The following is a 17,387-nucleotide window of genomic DNA, read 5'->3' as shown; positions in this document are numbered from 1 at the left end:
TTAGATGATGAAATGTGCTAAGAAGAAATGCCTCAGTGCAGTGACATCTGAGTGAAAACTGGAAGGGAGAGGAGAGCGAAACCATATGGCTCCTTAGCAAAGATTCAGACAAAGTAAATAGCAAGTGTAACAGCCTGATAAGGAACATACCCGGCATATTCACCCCAAAACAAAAAACGAACAAAAAGCCCACCAGTCTCATTCATGACTGCCAGTGTACAACTCCTAAATTTTCAGGAAAACTATACAGAATTTGATTGAATTCAATATCCATTTCTGATTTTTTTTAATTAAGAAAAATGAAAGATATGTTCATTTAAAAAGATCAAGTTATGGTTGCTATCATTTCAAAATAAAACCTTTATCATAAGGTGACTAGAGTGCAGTAACTGGGAGAGTGCATAGTAGGAGATGAGATCAGAGAGGTAATGGCGGGTCAGGTCATGTAGGGTCTTGTAGAACATTTTGAGAATGTCCACTTTCACTCAGAATCAGAATGCTATATACCTTCTCTACAGATGCCAGAGAAAAGAAAAAAATACATTACCAAATAATGGCTCACAAGAAAAATCTCTAAGTAACCCCCCCAAATATAAATAGTTCAACTCACAATCTCTGATCACAGGTAATGAAAAACTCAGTAAAAATTAAAAACTCAGAAAAAAAAACAAAAATCCCTATCACCTGGAACTATAAAAACTCTAATGCCATTCTTAGGTCAGAGAGGAATTTAAAACAAAAGCTGCATAATATTTAAAGAATAACATTATATCAGAATCAATGGGAAATGGCTAAAGCAGTGAACAAGAGGAAAAGTCACAGCTATAAAGATTTTCATTACTAAACAAAAATAACAAAAGTAAAGTTTATATCCTATCTATAGGGTAGAAAAATAACAAAAGTAACTTCAGGAAAGAGAAGAGAATATTAAATGAAGATTAAAAAAGACATTAACTGCAAAACAGGAGGGTCGGTTCAGATTCAAGAGATGGTTCTTTGGGAAAAATAATTGCAAGTAATTTTGAGAACAGGTATGAAATGGAGGATTTTCTAAGAAAACATAAAATACCAAACTGACTCTAAGGGAGACAGAAATTCTAAATAGATTAATTACCAAAGAAAAAATGGAGAATGCTATCTAAGCTTTACCCCCCCCCCCCCCAAATCGCCAGCCAAGATGGTATCACAGGTGATTTCTATGTCAGGGAAGAGAAATACGCATCCAATGCTATTAAACCTGTAATGGAGTAAAGAGGAAGAAGGAAAAAAAAGCCTCTAAATTTTAAAAAACCAGCATAACACTGCAAATCAAAACTGCAAAGATGGTAAAAACAAAAAAAAAAATCCCACCAATCTCACTTAGGAATGTCAGTGTAAAACTCCTAAGTTTTCAGGAAACTATACAGAATTTGATTAAATATCCATTTCTGGTTTTTTTTTTTAGTTAAGAAAAAAGAAAGAAACATTCATTAAAAAAAAAAATCAAGTTGGGGCGCCTGGGTGGCTCAGTCATTAAGCATCTGCCTTCGGCTCAGGTCATGATCCCAGGGTGCTGGGATCGAGCCCCACATTGGGCTCCCTGCTTGGCGGGAAGCCTGCTTCTCCCTCTCCCACTCCCCCTGCTTGTGTTACCTCTCTTGCTGTCTCTTTCTGTCATTTAAATAAATAAATAAAATCTTAAAAAAAAAAATAGTCCCTGGAATATTGTAGAGAATCAGAATTCTCCAGACATCTATCAGTGTTTATTGTCTTCTGTTTTTATTTTTTTAACTGCAGAATTAACTTATTAAAATTATTTCCTAGGCATTTGTATATAATAACATCTCCCTAGCTCCAAACTGGCAAAATGCCATACACAAACAGAGATAACTAACATTCTTAAATATTTAGTAAATGAATAAATGTTGACGAGGCTTTAATAACAAAGACTGAACTAAGCTTGAAATGCAAGTGAATCCTTCTCATTTTTCTTTATGGAGCAAATTAGCAACTAACTTAATGACTGGAATTAGACCCTGCCTGCAGAAACAGGTTTCATTTGATCAGGGATACAAAAATTAATTAGTATTTTGACCTACATCAGGCAGTAGAAAAAGAACTATTTCTTTCAAGATCTGTCATTTAGGGGCGCCTAGGTGGCTCAGTCGTTAAGCGTCTGCCTTTGGCTCAGGTCATGATCCCATGGTGCTGGGACTGAGCCCCGCATCGGGCTCCCTGCTCAGCGGGAAGCCTGCTTCTCCCTCTCTCACTCCCCCTGCTTGTGTTCCCTCTCTCACTGTCTCTCTCTCTGTCAAATAAATAAATAAAATCTTTAAAAAAAAAAAAAATCAAGTTATGGTTGCTATCATCTCAAGATAAAACCTTTGTCATAACTAAGGTTAAAGACTATAAATATTTCAAGACTATAAATAAGTCAGGAACTGTTGTAAGAATTGTTGTGGAGTATGTATAATATGATTACATTTAAATAAAATGCAAACCGATTTATAATGATAAAAAGCAGATCAGCAGTTGCCTAGGGATAGAGGGAGAAGGAGGGACAGATTATAAAAGGCAGAAAGAACCTTTTGAAAGTGACAGAATTGTTCTTTATCTCTCTCTAAAATAAATAAAATCTTTAAAAAATAAAATAAAAAAGGAAATAAATTTTATTGTGTGCATGAGGAATTTTTGGGATGATACTCAAGAATCTCATAGTAGTAAATATACCTTTGGGGAGACAGATTGAGGTCTGTGGTAAAAGGGAGATATTCTGGGGCACCTGGGTGGCTCAGGTCATGATCCTGCTCAGCGGGGAGCCTGCCTCTCCCTCTCACTCTGTAGTTCCTCCTGCTTATGCTGGCTCACTCTCTCTCTCAAATAATAAATAAATAAATAAATAAATAAATAAATAAATTCTTTAAAAGGGAGATATTTTTATCATATACTCTTTGGTACAACTGAATTTTTATAGACATGTTCATATATTATTTTTTCAACTAAAAACAACATAGATTTTTGTAGAAGAAACGCTAAAGAATTCAGAAACATATCCAAAGTCATTCAAATATGAAAAGTATGTTCCTGGGCACCCGGGTGGCTCAGTCGGTTAAGTGTCTGTCTTCGGCTCAGGTCATAATCTCAGGATCCTGGGATCGAGCCCAGAGTAGGCTCTCTGCTCAGCAGGGAGCCTGCTTCTCCCTCTCCCTCTGCCCTCCCCCCTCCACAGCTTGTGCGCTCTCTCTCTCTCAAATAAATAAAATCTTAAAAAAAAATAGTATGTTCTTTTTGTAGCCCCCCAAATTATATTTTAAAAATACATGTTAATCTTTATGTTTAAATATTTAATAAAAGAACCCTTTCTAAAACAAAACAAACAAAAACTCAATAACAAAAGAATTCCCCAATAGAAAATATGAAACCCTCAGGTAAAGGAGTTGGGGATTCCTTAGCTTGTCTGAGTCCTTAAAAAATGACACAGTCAACCCAGAGATACAGTGTTCCGCCATTACAGTCAAAGTCAAGTGCATGATCTATCTACCTACCGAATCAGCGGCCAAATGGTTATTTGAATTGGTGAACTCTGATACCAGCTCATCAGCCACTTCATTATATGATGTTGTACCTTTCCGCTGAACTTTCTCACACACTTTCATGGAAAAATGTCTCAAGCCTTTTCCATTTTTATCTCCTTTTTTGCTTCGTTTACTAAAAGAGAAAAAAAAATACATATTTATACATCAGACTTCCTTTACAAAACTATAATGTGAGAATATAGTAATTTGATTTTTGCTTTATGTGGTAATTTTAAATTGAATTAGAGATGAAGAAATGTTTTGAACTTAATTTTTGCCTTAAAACCTAATAAAGTATGAAGTTAGAGTGTTTTCTATACACATCATTCGTTTATTCAACAAATATGTGCTGGGTTCTGTTCTACACACTGGGAATAAATCCATGAGAACAGATAAAAATGCTGCCCTAGTAGTTACATATTTACCTTTTTGTATTCTATGTGTGCTATATAGTTCTTCTTTTTTTTTTAAAGATTTTATTTATTTATTTGAGAGAGAGAGAATGAGAAAGAGAGAACACACGAGAGGGGATAGGGTCAGAGGGCGAAGCAGACTCCCTGCCGAGCAGGGAGCCCGACACGGGACTCGATCCAGGGACTCCAGGATCATGACCTGAGCCGAAGGCAGTCGCTTAACCAACTGAGCCACCCAGGCGCCCCCTGTGCTATATAGTTCTTTTTTATGTAAAATTAAAAGTACCACTATTCTCAGTTTCATTTACCTACTCAAATTTCAAACAGAGGTCATTGGTATTAATAAAAGATCTAAGTCTTCAATTATTTTAACTTTGGTTCATGTCTAGTCCTAAACTTTGATAACTTATTAAATTTTCAGGGGTTCAATTTAGTTCTACTAATTTCTGAGTGTCAACTATATGCCAAGAACTGCAGTAGGGACCAGAGCACAAAAACGACAACTGAGGCAAAATCCTTTCCCTCAGTATGAGTCATGGGGGAGGGGGAAAGACAAATTAGACCTATAAGGATAGATAATTCCAACATAGTAAGGTAAGTGCCAAGTGAGAGTTGTTTACAAGTTCATGGGAATTGGGAAGAGGGCCATCTTACCTAACCTAGAGGAGATAGGCTTGCTGGAATAAGAGCCAAAAGAAAACAATTAACAAAATAAAAAGGCAACCTATGGAATGGGAGAAAATATTGACAAACCCTTTATATGATAGGGGTTTTTTAATATCTAAAATATCTAAGAAACTCCAACAACTCATTAACAAACAAACAAAAAACCCCAAATAACCCAATGAAAAATAGGCAAAAGTCATGAACAGAAATTTCTCCAAAGAAAACACATAAATGGCCAACAGGTTTATGAAAAGGTGCTCAACATCACTAATCATTAGAGAAATGCAAATCAAAACCACAATGAGGTATTACCTCACATCTGTTAGGATGGCTATTAAAAACAAAACAAAACAAAAAAGATAAGTACTGGTACGAATGTGGAGAAATAAGAACCCTGGTACACTGCTGGTGGGAATGGAAAATGGTATAGTCACTATGAAAAAAGTATGGAGGTTCCTCAAAATATTTAAAATAGAATTTCCATACGATCCAGTGATCCTGTTTCTGGGTATATATCCAAAAGAACTGAAATCAGGATCTCAGAGAGGTATCTGCATTCTCATGTTCATTGCAGCATTATTCACAATAGCCAAGATATGGAATCAACCTAAATGTCCATAGGTAGATGAAAGGATAAAAAAAAATGTGGCATATACATACAATGAAATATTATTTGGCCCTAAAAGAGAATGAAATCCTGCCATATGTGACAACATGGATGAAGTTGGAGGATATTACACTATGCCAATCACAAAAGGACAAATAATGCATTATCTCACTTATATAAGGTGTCCAAAACAGTCAAACACATAGAAGCAAAGAGTAGAATGATGCTTGCTAGGGGCTGGAGGGAAAGGGAAATAGGGAATTGTGCCACAGTTCAATAAAGTTTCAGTTATGCAAGATGAGCAAGTTCTAGAGATCTGCTGTATAACATAGTGCCTACAGTTAATGATAATGTACACCTAAAAATTTGTTGGGGGTAAATCTCATTTAAGTGTTTTCACCGCCGCCACCACCAAAACAAAAGAGAACTGTCAAGTGGAGGAAGTTAGGAAGGGCAACCAGGCAGAAGCAGCGGCAGTCAACACACGGGAGAGCGAAACAGATGACAAATGTTCAGAGGATGAGAACCAAACAGTGCAGCATTACCAGAATATAAAGTGCAAGGAAAAAGATGAAGCAGAAAGGGAGATAAAGGGTCAGGCCCTTAAATGTCATGCAAAGGAACCTATACTTTATCATACTCCTTTAGCATAATTATATTCATGTATAAATTACTTACACATTCTACTGTGTTATATACATTAAGAAATAGACTAAATGTACTTTTTACAAGAATGAGGGAAGGACAGATAGCTACTTTCTTTTTCCCACATTCCCAAAGAATCACCTGTGGTCATAGACTACTACTACTACTACTACTGAAATACTGGGAAGCCACTAAAGGTAATAAGTGGGGGAGTAACATAGTGAGATTTTCAGTTAGGCAGAAATTCTGGCTGCAAAGTAGAAGATGCATTTATGAGGGGCAAAAGCAAAGACCAGACGAGAGGCAAGCCTAGGCAAGAAATATCGAGTCCTGAAATTGGGGCAACTGGATAAGTAGGGCTGGATAAGAAGAGATGGATTTATGTAAATTTTAAAGATAAAAATTTATCTTTATCTTTACTAAGCGACTAATTTATGTGAATGTTAAGAAAGAGGGAAATGAGAGGAAGACTCTTAGAAAGAGGTGTCATTTACTGAGATCAAGGAGACAGGAACAAATTCATGAGTTCCATTTTAAACCTCCTCATCCACATGGTCCAATACCTAGGTATAATCCACATGCAGCTATTAAGCCCTTGAAATCTAGGAAGTCTGAATTAAGATGAATTCATTGAATCTCAAAGACTTGTAAGAGAAATGAATGTAAAATATCTCATGAATATTTTTACATTAATTGTATGTTGAAATATAGTACTTTAGATACACTAGATTAAATAAGAGATAATAAAAACTAATTTCAGGAGTGCCTGGATAGCTTAGTTGGTAGAGCATGCGACTCTTGATCTTCGGGTGGGAGATTACTTAAAAATAAAATCTTAAAATTAATTTCACCTTTGTTTTTATTTTTTAAACTGGCTATTAGAAAATTAAAAATTACATGTGGCTTGCATTACATTTCTATTGGTCAGCAATGATACTGAGTTTGACATGTCAGTAGAATATCCCAATCGATATATTCAATAGATAGTTGAATATATATGTAAGTCTCACTTTGTAAATGAGATGACAGGACAGGTCACTTACAAACTCATCAGCATGGGTACCCATTCCAACCTTCTTCCTATCAGTCTTAGAGGATTAGGTATCCCTCTTTGTTTTTAAATCTAACTTCCTTTTTTAAGATAACAGCTTTATTGAAAGCTGTAAGCTCCATCTTTTAAAGTATACAATTCAGCAGCAACCATCACCACAATCTAATTTCTTCACCCTAAAAAGAAACCCTGCACCCACTGACAGTCATGCCTCATTCCCCCAGCCCCTCTTCCTTCCTTCCTTCCTTCTTCTTTCTCTCCCTTTCTCCCTTCCTTTTCTTTCTCCCACCCTCCCTTTTCTTTTCCCTTTCTCTTTCTTCCTTCTTGTCCTTCCTTTCCTTTCTGTCTCTTTCTCTCTTACCTTCCTTCCTTTCTTTTTTTACATAGGCTCCACGCCCAGCGTGAAGCCTAATTCGGGGCTTGAACTCACTACCCTGAGATCAAGAGTTGGATGCTCAACTGACTGAACCCCAAAGTCAACTTTTCAACTAGAATTTTTCACTCCAGAGCCTGTTTCTGTATTGTTTGCTCTCCTTGAGCTGTTCTATCCAGTGTGTATTTGTTTTTAATATATACCTTTATTGTGAAACTGGAATCTGATTGAGACTTCAGATCCAACTACCACTTTAAAGGAAATACCAAGGACAGAAAAACATGTTAAACTATACTACAGGGATTCAATAAGCAAACTCTTTAGGCTTTTTCTTTAGGATACATAATGTGGTTTCTTCAACTAAAAAATTTTAAGGGAAAAAGGGAGGGAAGGAGGGAGAAGGAGAGTGAAGGGAGAAAATAAATACAGAAGGGGGATCTACAGATTTTGTAAGACATATAAATTTATTTAAATCCTGATTCAAATAGACTAAACACACACACACCAGTTATGGGGGAGTCTGGGAAAATAGCAATAGCAGCATAGTTTTCAAACCCTCCAAATGCCCACATAAAAACAGAGCAACTAGACAGCAAAACCAAAACTCCTTGACAACATTTACGAAACTAAATGACAAGGTATCCTCAACAAGCCCCAGAATACAAACCACCAATAGCCAAAAAGCCTGCACAATAAAGCAATACTCAATGGGGCTGCACTTAATGGAACTCAGAACAGGATAATCCCAAAATAGCCATCAAGAATTTACTAGAAAGCACAACAGGCCAATTTGAGAGCATCAGTTGAAACAAGGAGTTTTATCCTCTTCCATACCAGCTGAGTGCAAGGACCACAATAAAGCTGCAACAATCTAGTCTGTAGGACTCCCACAATTGATATTCAAGAGAAAATGACAAATATTGGAGGTAGGCAAAGTATCTACAGACAGTAAGAGTATTTGAAGAAGAAAAACAAAGCAAGAAAACAGAATAAATACTAAATGCTAAATTCAAGAACATGTTCAGAAATAAAAGATGATAATATCAACCCAGAATGACAACTACTAAAACATTCTAGTAAAATTCTGAATTTCAAAGAAAAAGAATCCTTTATGCATCTAGAAGAAAAGAGTATCAGATTTTTCAACAGCAAGCCATTATGCCAGAAGAAAATAAATATATTTAGGAAACTGAAAGAAAGCATGAACCAAGGATTTTTGTATCTAGTGAAATTGACTTAATTCAAATATAAAATGCACAAACCCAGGAATTATTATTTCCATGAGCTCTTCCTGAAGAAACCACTATAGCACAAGCTTCGGACAATCAAAATGACTAGAGAGACATTCACTTAACGCCTGGTGATGTTACCTATAGATATAAGACTAAATGAGGGCTAGGAGGGATATATATAAAGAGAGTATATATAGTATACTAAAGTAGGTATATGATCCAACACTGTGAATAAAGTATGACTATTAAAAAATGGGGAGAGGGGCACCTAGGTCGCGCAGTTGGTTAAGCGTCATGAGATAGAGCCCCATGTCAGACTCCATGCTCAGTGCAGACTCTGCCTAAGACCCTCTCTCCCTCTCCCTCTGCCCCTCCCCCAACCCCTGCGCGCCCTCTCTCTCTCTTTAAAATCTTTAAAAGAAGGGACGCCTGGGTGGCTCAGTTGGTTAAGCGTCTGCCTTCAGCTCAGGTCATGATTCCAGGGTCCTGGGATCGAGTCCCGCATCGGGTTCCCCGCTCTGCAGGGAGCCCGCTTCTCCCTCTGCCTCTGCCTCTCTCTATCTCTCATGAATAAATAAATAAAATCTTAAAAAAAAAAAAAGAAAAAAAAAAGAAATTGGGGAGAGAACAGTGAGAGCATATGCAAAAAATTTTTAATGTTTTTAGTAACCACATTAATAGTAATATTAGTATTATTTGGGACATTAAGCCATGTAATATGGGATAAAACCAATGAAGTAATTATCATATACACTAATTCTATCACCCTTTCATCCCCTATGTCCTTAAAAATCAGAATTCTCAGTATGGAAGAAAGGGGAATGAGATGTAATGGAGAAAAGGTTTAGTAAGATTTGAATTGGAAAAATCAAAATGAACCCATGAAGTATTGTATCTTTGTGTGTTATGTGTCTTAGCTCTGTCCATTTAAAAGGACTAGAAAAAAATGACCAATCTAGTAGCTAGCAATGAGCATCTGCAGCCCCCAATTGGAGCCTGACATATAATTCTCCCTAAAGGAAATCAGGGCTTCTTAGAGAAATGGCTGATTACAGGTATAGGGCAGAAAACGTGTAAGATGAACTTGGAACATCTTAAATTATCAGGTAACCAGCATTAAAGACTACTAAGGTCATGTCAAAAGGACTTAAGAGTCAATTAGAAGAGGCTTCCACTAACCAAACATGGGACAATTTAAGGTTCAACTGTGATAATAATTGCAATGTATGAAACCCATCAAGTATGTTCAAATTCATGAATTCATAATGATATTTTTAAAAGAAAAGATTTGGTCATCTTTGGAGGAAGACCAGGAACAAGTTCACCATCTTGAAAACTGGCCAACAATGGGAAGGGATCAAGCATTTATTCTGCTTTCTTATATGAACTATACTTCCAGGTAAAGAAATAGTAGGAGAGCTGAAGTGTCTTTATATAAAGTAGTGCCAGTAGTTAGAATAATACTAATTGCAACCCACAGTGAATTAATAATTACAAACATTAAGTATCAGTGGTGTGCACATCATAAAAAGAGACAATGGAAGAACACACCACTATCTAGTCTGCCAAGGATCAAACATCAGTCTGATAAAGGCACTAAATCTTACTGCCGAACTATAGGAAATACAGAAAACAGAGGAATATGTTGAGATGCACATGAGTATGAAATCAATAAACTCTAGACTGTGGGAAACTGCGTAGTTCAAACAGCCTAATTTCAACAACTAAAGTATGAGGAAAATAATGGGACAGAAGGGAGATTTATGTATAAAAGAGATATCAACTTTTTTTTAAAGGACAAGACTAAAATGTGCGAAAGGATGAATATTTAGGTAATAAAACTATCTAAACCTTCAAGGAAGTGATTACTCTAAAAATCAGGGTAACAGTTATTTATAGGAAAGGGTATAGTGATTGGGGTAGGGCACATGAAGGGCCTCTGGGTTCTACTTCTTGATCTGGTGAGGGTTACAAGACTGCCCTAAAGTAATGAATTAGTCATATTTTTGGTGATTTTTCTGTATCTGAATCTTATTTTACAAAAAAAAGTAAACAAAACATGACATTTAAAACAACTAGAAATCTGAACACTTACTACATATTTGATATTAAAGAATATTGTTAATTTTCCTAGGTATAATAATGATATTGTAGATATGCTTAAAAAGGAGTCTTTTTATATATAAGTACAGAGAGATTTATTATGAAAATGATTTACTTTACAGTAATACAGGAGGGGGTATATACAAAATGAGATATGCCATGGATTGATTGTTGTTGAAGTTCAGAGATATGCACATAAGAGGTTCATGATACGCATCATCTACTTCTGTATTTTATTTTATTTTATTTATTTTTTAAAGATTTTATTTTATTTATTTGAGACAGAGAGAATGAGAGAGAGAGAGAGAACACATGAGAGGGGGGACGGTCAGAGGGAGAAGCAGGCTCCCTGCCAAGCAGAGAGCCCGATGCGGGACTCGATCCAGGGACTCCAGGATCATGACCTGAGCTGAAGGCAGTCGCTTAACCAACTGAGCCACCCAGGCGCCCTACTTCTGTATTTTAAATTCTCTAAAATAAAGAGTTAAAAAAAAGGAGAGAAAAAGAATGGTTTGAGCTTATCTTTGATTTTTTTACATTGGTTTAGCCCTTAGCCTCAGTTTCCTATACTCAGCCCAGCTTTCTCAGGAAGGGGTCTTTATACATCACAATACCATATTAATACAAAGGAGAACTCAACCTACACAATACATAATTCTGGGTCCTACTGCAGTTCTCATCTAGGTGAGTGACAGAACCATCCACCCGATCACCCAAGCCAGAAACGAGATTCAACCTACGTTCTTCTAATGCTCTTTCTAACAAATCAATCTAATTCTATCAAATCTAATATTTAAGTTCTAAACAGTTTTTGAATTCAACTTCTCTGTGTTCCCACTGCCCTAGTTCAGGCCCTCATCATCTCTCTCAGAATAAAACTAGAGCCTTGTAAGGGTTCGCCTTTGTGCTGTATAGAGGCATTCCAATCCTTCCTCCATAGGGCCATTATGGTGAGCATTTTTTTTTTTTTTAAGATTTTAATTATTTATTTGAGAGAGAGTGAGCGAGTGAGGGGAGCCTGAGTGGCTCAGTTGGTTAAGCATTTGCCTTGGGCTCAGGTCATGATCCCAGGGTCCTGGGATTGAGCCCCGCATCGGGCTCCCTGCTCAGTGGGGAATCTGCTTCTCCCTCTCCCTTTGCCTCTCCCCCAGCTTGTGCTCTCTCCCTCAAATGAATCAATAAAATCTTAAAAAAAAAAAGAGAGAGAGAGAGAGAAGGTCAGCATGAGTGGCTGGTTAAACGGCTGCCTTCACCTCAGGTCATGGTTCTGGGGTCCTGGGACCGAGCCCCCCATGGGGCTCCTTGCTCAGTGGGGAGCCTGCTTCTCCCTCTGCCTGCTGCTCCCCCTGCTTCTATTCTCTCTCTCTGAGAAATAAATATTTAAAATAAATAAATAAATATCTTATTTATTTATTTTAGAGGGCGTGAGCAGGAAGGAAAGGGAGAAAGAATCTGAAGCAGACTGTGTACTGATCGTGGAGCCCCACAGGGGACTTGATCCCATGACCTTGAGATCATGACATGAGCCAAAACCAAGAGTCGGATGCTCAAACAACTGAGCCACCCAGGCGCCCCAGGTAATTTCATTTTTTAAAAGAATCCACCAATTCCCATTTACTATATATATTTTCACACAAAGCCCACTCTATGCTGATTTGCCCTTAGAATTTGGGGTCTTTAGATTCAAATGGCTAGCCACACATAAACTTATATAATTAGTACAAGTTAGGTGACAAAGGTAAATAAGAATTGCTAAAAATGGGAGTGCGTGAGTTATTTTGAAAGAAATATGTTGTGTATGGGGTTTTATATTTATGCTAAGAATTGGATAATGGTTTAAAGTAAATAAAAATCTCAACTCCGTATTTATGAAATTTTTAAAAGCCAGGGATGAAGCAAGGTTTTTGTTTTTCATGTAATCCTAAGTCTTTTTTAAAAAGGGAGCAATAAGATAATCATAGGGTAGTTTTTTTAGGGTGATCGTGTGGCTAATTTGCCTTCTATAGTTAGACGTGGATAATTTTTTAAAAAAGATTTTATTTTTTCGTTTGAGAGAGAGAGAGAGAGAGCATGAGTAGAGGGGAGAGGCAGAAGCAGACTCCCTGCTCAGCAGACAGCCTGACATAGGGCTCAATCCCAGGATCCTCATGATCTGAGCAGAAGGCAGATGCTTAACCATATGAGCCACCCAGGTGCCCCAGACATGGATAACATTTAAAAGAAGAAACTAAATACAGTCCTTAAATAGTAACAACTACACTTTTAACAGCTATAAAAGCTGATGAACATACTCTTGAAACAAAGACAAGACTACATATAAGAATTTTATGATTATTCAGTGCATGAAATGATAATAAACTTGAAAAAAACTGGTTAAATATCAACTGTGATAAACTATTTATTAGCTATGTATTTTCAACAGTTTACTTCATTTAACTCTGACCCACAGTATTCTTACATCTGAAAAACAGAACTACAAGTACCCATCTCACAAGGTTGCTGTGAGGATTAAATGATACAGCAGGTGATTTTTCTCTTCATGAGCTGCCAGAATTTTCACAGGCAATACAAACTGAAGGATACTACTTAGCACTGGCTGAATCAAGAAATTAAGGTTGTTATTTGGAAGGCTAGTAGAGCATCATGCCAGAAACAAACCCAACCAATACCCACATCAAAATTCAACAGAAATTTGAAGAGCTAATACCTACAGTACATGGATAGGAGATTGCTCCTGCAACCAATTTTATAAAAGCTTCACTGAAATTTAAGGAACAATGCCTCTAGTAAAAGAACATTAAAAGGCAAAAGAACTCAACAATAAAAACAACCCAATTAAAAATTGGGCAAGTAACTTGAATAGACATTTCTTCAAAGATATACAAATGGCAATAAGCACCTAAAAAGACACTCAACAACAGTAATCATTAGGGAAATGCAAATCAAAACTACAATGAGATTAGGATGGCTATTATCAAAAAGTGTTGTGAGAACGTGGAGAAATTGGAACCTTTGTACACTGCTGGTGACAATTCAAATGGTACAGTCACTGCAGAAAATACTAGGGTCTTATCTCTGTAATATATAAAGAACTCTTACAACTCAATAACTAAAGACCAAAGACTTCAAAGAAGATATACAAAGGTCCTGTAAGTATATGAAAAGATGCTCAACATCATTAGCAAACAGGGAAATGAAACTCAAAACCGTAATGAAGTATCATTTCACATTCACAAGGGTGGCTATAATAAAAAAAAGAAATAATAAGCATTGGAAAGGAGTGGAGAAATTAGAACCTGTTGCTGGTGGGAATGTAAAATGCTATAGCTATAGTTATAGCTACTCTGGAAGACAGACTATCAGTTATTCAAAAGGGTAAAGAATTGCCATATGACCTTGCAATTCCATTCCTAGGTATATACACAAGAGAAATGAAAACTTGTTCACAAATGTTCATAGCAGCATCAACTCAAATATCCATCATTAATGAACAAATACACAAAATGTGGTATATCCATACCATGGAATAAAAATGAATAATGTACTAATATATGCCCCAACATGGATGAACCTTGAAAATATGCTAAATGAAAGAAGCCGGGTGCCTGGGTGGCTCAGTTGGTTAAGCGACTGCCTTCGGCTCAGGTCATGATCCTGGAGTCCTGGGATCGAGTCCCGCATCGGGCTACCTGCTCAGCAGGGAGTCTGCTTCTCCCTCTCCTGCTCCCCTCTCTTGTGCTCTCTCTCTCTCAAATAAATAAATAAATAAATAAATCTTAAAAAAAAAAAAAAAAGAAAGAAGCCAATCACAAACTTAATCAAGGCAGAGTTCTGTTACCTTGAGATCAACTGTCTAAGTTTCAGCTCTGGGAAATAAATGTCTTTGGTGTAATATCTATTGTGTGGAGATGAAATGGGAGGTACGAGGGGATCTGGAGGGTTGGGAAGCTTCGACTGGCCTAGGTGCTCCTTGGATAGTCTTCATTTCATTGCCCTCATTACTTCCCTCACTAATTTATTCTTGCTTTTTTTTTTTAAAGATTTTATTTATTTATTTGAGAGGTAATGAGAGACAGAGAGCATGAGAGGAAGGAGGGTCAGAGGGTGAAGCAGACTCCCTGCCGAGCAGGGAGCCCGATGCGGGACTCGATCCCGGGACTCCAGGATCATGACCTGAGCCGAAGGCAGTCGCTTAACCAACTGAGCCACCCAGGCGCCCTATTCTTGCTTTTTATACTTGTCACCTCTAAGCCTCGAGCCTCTCCATTATCAGTCACTATAGGGGAGAATGGCTTCCATTTCCGATTCTAACTTCTCCTATGCATATTTTGGGATGTAGATTTTTCTACTATCACTTGTCCTTCATTATAATCACATTGGCTTTCATCTTCTAATTGGAAAATCTATATCTCTACCACTTTTTACAGCACTTTTAGAAATTTATTTCCTTTTATTATTATTTACATGAAAATTTCAATAGGATTTTAGAGTTGGGGGTCTAAACATGGTGTTCAGTCTATCACCTTAAATTGGAAGCTTACTATCTAAATCTTAAATAGAATTTACATATTTTCTTAGAATCAAGCTCTTTGAAACACTAAGACCCTCTTTCCAAATAACACCAAAATATGGCCATAGGGTATAAATGCTATGATCTCCATTAGTCCATAAATAAAGAAACCAGTACGAAGTATTCTTTTTTTTTTTTAAAGATTTTATTTATTTATTTATTTGACAGAGAGAGACACAGCGAGAGAGGGAACACAAGCAGGGGGAGTGGGAGAGGGAGAAGCAGGCTTCCCGCTGAGCAGGGAGCCGGATGCGGGGCTCGATCCCAGGACCCTGGGATCATGACCTGAGCCGAAGGCAGACGCTCAACGACTGAGCCACCCAGGTGCCCAAGTACGAAGTATTCTTTACCAAATAAAGCCAAATTGAGAAATAAAATAAAAAATTTAAAAAAAACCTAATTGGTATAGTTTGAAATGCATGTTAACTTTTTTTTAATTTTATTTTTAAAGATTTTCTTTATTTGACAGAGAGGGACACAGCGAGAGAGGGAACACAAGCAGAGGGAGTGGGAGAGAGAGAAGCAGGCTTCCCTCCGAGCAGGGAGCCCGATGTGGGGCTCGATCCCAGGACCCTGGGATCATGACCTGAGCTGAAGGCAGACGCTTAATGACTGAGCCACCAAGGTGCCCCGCATGTTAACTTTTATTAATAATTTCATTTGAAGTATTCAAAAGAATTGTACCCAAAGAATTTCCATGCACTTAACTAGAATCTATAACCACTGTCTTTTTATATTTTCCCAATAATTTCTTTTTATTTACAAAAATGATTTGTAGTATGTAACAGTATACCCCAGGTAGAAGTTATTAAGGAATCATAGGGGTGCATGGGTGGCTCAGTTTTCAAGCGTCTGCCTTTGGCTCAGGTCAGGATCCCAGGGTCCTGGCATCGAGCCCCACATCAGGTTCCCTGCTCTGCAGGAAGCCTGCTTCTCCCTCTCCCTCTCCCCCTGCTTGTGTTCCCTCTCTCGTTGTTTCTCTGTCAAATAAATAAAATCTTTAAAAATAAATAAATAAATAAATAAACAAGGAATTATATATAATAAACTTTATTTCTCACTTAAATGAGCCAACTAGAATAGTTAAATCAACAAAAGAATTTAATTTGGTAACTCAGTAAAATAATTTAGGAAAAAACCCTTTACTTTCCTGGAAGTATGTATCCATCATGTGTGTGGAGGGGAAGAAAGGGTCTGAAATGGGAAATAAGTTATTTATTCCTCATGGATCTTCACTCCCTCCCTCCCTGGGTTATAGCACTCAGGCTTGCGACCATTTACATGGTGATGATACTACTTATATACTAATGATACCATCACTTAGATAACTAATAAACTTACTGAACTTCACATATCCAAAACAAAATTCCTTTCCAAACCTACTCTGAACTACAGTAAATGTAAAGGACATAAATATTCACCCAGTTGTTCACACAAAAAAACAAGATCCATCCTTTATTTCTCCTCTTCCTTCCTTCAATCTATCAATAAATCTTGTTGGTACTATCTCCATCATTTATCCATTATTTTCCTATCTCCACTGCCAGGTCACTGCCCCCTGCAAGTCTTCTGATTTTCCTGCTTCTGTTCTTGTCTCCTTAGAATCCCTTTATCCCGCAGGAGTCAGTGTGACTTAGATCATGCCATTTCCCTGCTTAAAATCCTCCTTAGAGGGCACCAAGTGGCTCAGTCGGTTGGGCGTCTGCCTTCGGCTCAGGTCATGATCCCAGGGTCCTGGGATTGAGCCCTGCATCGGGCTCCCTGCTCAGCAGGGAGCCTGCTTCTCCCTCTCCCTCTGCCAGCCTCTCCTGCCCTTTCTGTCAAATAAGTAAATAAATAAAATCTTAAAAAAAAAAAATTCTCTTTAGAAAAGAAACCAAACTCCCTACCAGGACCTACAAGGCCTTTCATCATGGTCTGACTCCTGCCTACCTCTCCACACCTCACCTCACTCTTTGCCTTTCTCACTATCTCCAGGCCACTGTGCTTCCCCAAATACATCAACTTGGTTCCTCATTCGGGAGCTTTACATTTGCTGTTCACTCTGCCCAGGATCCCTGGTTCCTCCACCTCACCTAAGCTATTTACATGCCTGACTTCTTTGCTTTCAAAGATCGACTTCTTTGCTTTCAAAGATCACCTTCTTAGAGAGGCCTTCTCCAAGGTAGCTGCC

General features: G+C 37.5%; 1 protein-coding gene across 11 annotated transcripts in view; it reads right to left on the bottom strand.

Annotated features, from left to right (window-relative positions):
- Positions 1-17,387, bottom strand: part of TFDP2 (transcription factor Dp-2) — a 179,770-nt gene that overhangs the window by 24,646 nt on the left and 137,737 nt on the right. For all 11 annotated transcript variants that reach the window (XM_054504375.2, XM_045903638.3, XM_045903639.3 and 8 more), the window contains one exon: positions 3,525-3,687. In XM_054504375.2, the coding sequence (XP_054360350.1) occupies positions 3,525-3,687 (163 nt within the window). The remainder of the gene's footprint in view (positions 1-3,524; positions 3,688-17,387) is intronic.

The sequence above is a fragment of the Mirounga angustirostris genome, unplaced genomic scaffold (genome assembly GCF_029215605.1).
Source record: "Mirounga angustirostris isolate CCGP_5_RB_7025 unplaced genomic scaffold, mMirAng1.0.hap1 SCAF_1, whole genome shotgun sequence".
Classification (NCBI taxonomy): Eukaryota; Metazoa; Chordata; class Mammalia; order Carnivora; family Phocidae; genus Mirounga; species Mirounga angustirostris.
Note: the sequence above shows the minus strand (reverse complement) of the source record. Positions and strands in the feature narration are given on the sequence as shown.